General features: G+C 33.4%; 1 protein-coding gene across 1 annotated transcript; it reads right to left on the reverse strand.

Moving 5' to 3' along the window:
• Positions 1-304: 304 nt before the first annotated feature.
• On the reverse strand, positions 305-2,244 carry LOC112517069 (probable polyamine oxidase 5). The gene has a single exon (XM_025124383.1). It carries the CDS (start codon positions 2,137-2,139, stop codon positions 547-549), a length of 1,593 nt encoding a protein of 530 aa, XP_024980151.1. The 5' UTR covers positions 2,140-2,244; the 3' UTR covers positions 305-546.
• Between the last annotated feature and the right edge of the window lie 3,120 nt (positions 2,245-5,364).

Raw genomic sequence — 5,364 nt, forward strand, 5'->3', positions numbered from 1 at the left:
AGAGAGAGGATTGAGATCACGTGAGACCAGCTTGTTTTCATGAAGCCCCGGTGTTTTTGCTGTGAAGGTTCGTCTTTTCTTTATCTTCACAGCTTTTTGCTGCGAAGTTTCAAGTGTAAAAAGATGGTCTCACGAAAACAGGTTGGTCTCACGTGATCCCAAGTCTATATATTATGTATATATAATGATAAAGAAAACAAACCCTCCATTGTTGATCTCTATTTCCATCTGGGGTTGATTGATTTCACAGAAAGAAACAGAAATCAAGCAAGAAAGAACTGGTTTTTATGGGATTCAAAGCTTTGAACTTTCAAGAAAACATGTATTCACTGAAAAAGACAATCTCAAACATCAAAAAAGATGGCCAAAGGAGCTCATCAAAGAGCCAATAGAAAACTCAAAAGATAAGCTTTCTTGAAAATGTCCCCATCTCTCCCTTTCATTCCCCCAATATTTTGAGTATGATAAATCATTAGAGAAAAGGGTGTTTCAAAAAAGAAAGGGAAAAAAAAAACTAAGTGCTCTAATAATCCAAACAAGCATATCTCATACATCAATACAATGATAGTTTTGAAGAAGCCTATTGGCTTCTCTAAGACCACTGAAATAAGCACCATGAGTTGTGGAGTAATGAGTTCTATGTGTAGCTTCTCCTGCAAAGAGAATTTGAAGTATGGGAGAACCTGAACCACCGGTTGTTGACTCAAAAGTGGCGGTTTCCGGCAATGGTTCAGCCAGTGAATCAATATCGCAACCACTTGATCCGACTGCTATATAACTATACGACCCCATAAACAGCGGATCACTCCCCCATCCACTTTTCAAAACCTTGTCAAATTTCAGTTTGGAATTCGACAAGAAGCTAGAGATAGTTGTGGAAACTTCATCAAGAATCACATCATCTTGTAGTGATTCAAGTTTAAGTGCTTCATCACCTGCAAACCAAGATAATAGCACACTGGATCTCTCATAAATCGGTGACAAAGAAGCTGTCCTCCTCATCCACCATGGGATTTTCGGGTTCTTGATTTCAAGATCGGATTTTTGGAATACCATTTGAAGAAACGGAAACCGGTCAAGATCAAAATCAGGACTTAGTTTCAAGAAAAGCTTGTTAACAACACCAAACCCAAGTCTTGAAATGGCTTCATTCTTGTAATTAGGGAGTGGAGGATTGAATCGAAACGTTCCGGAATCGCTGATTCCGGATTTGAGAACTCCTAATGAAACTGTGACAATAACATGATCTGCTGAGATGGTTGTGCCATCAAGAAAGTGAACCTTTACTGGTCTTGAACCAGAACCACCATGCCCATATCCCTTCAATCCGTTCACCAATTCGGGTTGCCATTCGATATTATACACTTTCTTGCCTAATTGAATAACCCCAGATGGCAATACAGATGCTAATGATTCTATAATTCTTGAATACCCTTTAGCAATTGTGATTTCTTCACCAGGGAACATCACATACTCACTTTCTGATTTGTAATCAAGATTAAGCAAATCATTAGCAGCTGTATAAGTTCTTTGGGTGTTTTCTTGCATTGCAAAAATGGCTTCTTGTAATAACTTTCTATTCCAACCCCCACACCCATTCACCTCCTCTCTTTCTTTTCTTGATTCCACTTCCCAATATGCCTCAAGACCTTTCCTAAGAAAAGACCCAACACTCATCATGTTCCCAATTCCTTTCCCATTCCCATAAAGATCCAATTCAATTCCATCCCCTATTGATTTACTTTTTCCTTGAGAAAAATCCATTAGATTCTTGAAAAGATTTGAAACTGGGTCAACAAGAGATGGATTTAACACATACCCATCTTCAGCAATGGTGATTGGATCATCAAGAAACCCATCCATGCACTCCCATGGCTGGTCTGATTCCAAAGCATTTGTTTCTTGAGCAATCTTGTGAACTGGGCTGCCTCCAATTCCATGGATCCAAGTGGCCCCCATCTCAATTCTGTCACCTCCAAACTCAGAGGTGTTTATCCTCCCTCCAATTCTATTCCCACCTTCAACAACACACAGCTCAAATGCCCCCTTTTTGACACCAGATTTGTAGAGCTTGTTTGCAGCTGTCAGCCCTGCCATTCCTGCCCCAATTACCACTATTCTTGGTTTCTTTACAACCATTTTGCCTAAACTTTACCAAAAAAATTTGTGGGTTGTTCTCAAGAATGACAGATTTGCAGAAAGATTGGAGAAATGGATGGTGGGTTTGAGGTTGTATGAACAAATGGCAAATGAGGGTTTCCTCTTTTCTTGGGTGGAAAAGAACAAAGAATGAGAGGGGTGAGGTTTAAGATTTTAACTAAGGAGAGAACATATGACTTTTGTATGCACCAAATGCTTTCAATATTTTATGAATTTATTTACAAAATAAGAATTAAAGGGAAATGGTAATATTTAAAAAATGGATGTAGTTCTTATCACCCGGTGTTAAAAAGATATGGAGGTTCAAATGCGGTGATTTCGGGTTATCTGTAAATCAGGTAGTTATTTTGTGATTAATCAACTCGCACAGTGGGTTGGATATCTAGGTTAAGAAAAAAAAAGATATGTAAACAATCGAAAAGGATAATGAAGAAGAAAGAAAGCTAAAGCTATGGTTTTTGTTTCAACTTTGGTATCATATATTTACCCAAATTAACACTCAAAGTTACCAAAGAGTCTAGTAAGATCTTGACATATACATACAACAAATGTAGGGAATGCATGACTGTATGTACTTTGGTCATGTGTGTGGGGTACAATATATATATATATATATATATATATATAGTATATTTCTTTTACAACCTTGTGTATTTGTACAACCCTTGCAACCCAATTAATTAAGATATTTATAGAAATGATGGGAGTTCATTTATTATGATTTGAATATTTATGAAATATGAATAGAGTTTATTAATTATGATTAATACTTTATATTAGGAAACAATCAAAACTTCTATGAAATCACATATTCATCAAATGAAATGGACGGTTGAGATTGGGTTGTATTGGTTGCACAAATGTCGAGGGTTGTATAATAACCAACCTCTATATATATATATATATATATGGGGTATATTTCTTTTAAAACCTTGTGTATTTGTACAACCCTTGCAACCCAATTAATTGAGATATTTATAGAAATGATGTGAATTCATTTATTATTATTTGAATATTTATGGAATATATATATATATATGGTATATTATATATATTATATATATGGTATATTATATATATTATATATATATATAATATATATATATTATATATATATAATATATATATATATTATATATATAGAGAGAGAGAGAGTTTTATGGGAAAATTTAAAATAAAAAATAAAAACTGAGGAACATCCTGGTAACCATTCATCTGAATGGTATATGTACATGTGCATACAAGTAGTTGAAGTTGTTTCTTGATTTTTATGCGCAGGTGCATATCGTCTAGATGAATGGTTACCAGAGTGTTCCTCAAATTTTCATTTTTTTTTACGATTTTTCCCTAAACCTGACCTTATATATCTACAATATATATATATATATATATATGTGTGTGTGTGTGTGTATATATGCATGTATAGTCAGAGGTTATTTTGAGAAGTGATAAATATTTCAGAAGTAAAGAAATAATCTTAGCCCTTTATACGGTCAAAATCGAATTTAGTCGGTCAATTATGATTCGTTTGTGTATATGTAAAGAGACATTTATATAAAATATTATTGGTTTTTATAATATACATTTAGATGGTAATATATATATATATATATAGAGAGAGAGAGAGAGAGAGAGAGAATGTGTATTGTTTCAAATACAACCCATCATATTTGTACAACCAATGCAACCCAATAAATTAAAATATTTATGGAAATGATGAGAGTCCATTTATTATGATTTAAATATTTATGGAAAATGAATAAAGTTTATTAATTATAATCAATATTTTATATTATGAAACAATCAAAACTTCTATGAAATTACATATTCATCAAATTAAATGGATGGTTGAGATTGAGTTGTATTGGTTGTACAAATGTAAATGATTGTTTAATAACTCACCTCTTTCTCTCTCTCTCTCTCTCTCTCTATATATATATATATATAACACTACCAACATATCAGTAGATTATTCACTTTACTATTTAATATGAATAACCAGACGTCATATGGGAATGGGGCGGGGACCCTAAATTCCCATCCACATCCCCGATCCCTGATCCCCGATCTCCTTCGCATTCTCATTTATGTCCCCGGTTGGGGAATATAATCACATCCCCATAGGAATCGGAGTGATTTTTCCTCTCGTTTATGTAAGATATTTTAAATCAAATGTGTTAAACAACACAATTGATCAAAAATGGTCAATGTTTAAATCTCACGTATTTTTTAGAATTTTGTCTTTATGCAGTATCATATTTTTGCATATGAACAATATCACAACATCATGCGTAATTGTTTGATCAAACGTTTTTGGCTCTCATGTTATTATCTACAAAAAGTAAGACAAATCAAAATAATATATATATATATATATATATAAACATGTCAAAATCTAATTCTTTATTAATAATATATTTATAATATATTTTATATACGAGGACAAGACGGGTCGAGTATCATGTTACCCGACCCCATCCCCAGTTATTAACTTTTGGGGATCCATTTCCCATCTACGGTCCTTGATTTTGCAGGGAATCAATGATTTATAGATAATGCGTGCTTGAAATTTAAGAATTTTATCTGAATACTTTATAAGATAGTAAATATATACTTTCATTAACAAACATAATCAAACGAATTCAGTATATCCCACAAAAATCAAGGTTCATGAATGATAAGATGTACACAGACCTTATCTACCTTAGAAGGTAGAGATGCTTCAGTAAAGACGAGTATATATGTACTTTCATTCTTTATCACTTACAATTTTTTTGATTAATCTGGATATCCAACTCGTTATGCGAGCCGACCAATCTCAGGATGACCACCTGCTTTGTGGGTAGTCCAGAGACACCGTATTTGAACCTCTATGGCCACAAAGAGATTTTTATTCCTCATTAGATTTGAATCTGAGACCTTCAGACACTTTTGACCTTGGATCACAAACTCAAACCAATCAGACACCACCATTGTGGTTCAATTTTTTTAAATTGCAACCACTCGAATTTAATATATATAATTTTTTTTTTCTAATTTCTAAGTTAATAAAAACTTGTTAATTATGTATGACTTTGAAAGACTTTTTTGGGTTTCTAAGGGGCTATTTGGTAGTTGGTGAATAGTTTGATACATAATGATTAAGTGGTCAGAATGATTAAGAAGGTGGCGTTTGTTTTTTAAGAGGTGCTGAAGTCTGAAGTC

The sequence above is a fragment of the Cynara cardunculus genome (genome assembly GCF_001531365.2).
Source record: "Cynara cardunculus var. scolymus isolate 2C chromosome LG 8, CcrdV1, whole genome shotgun sequence".
Lineage (NCBI taxonomy): Eukaryota > Viridiplantae > Streptophyta > Magnoliopsida > Asterales > Asteraceae > Cynara > Cynara cardunculus.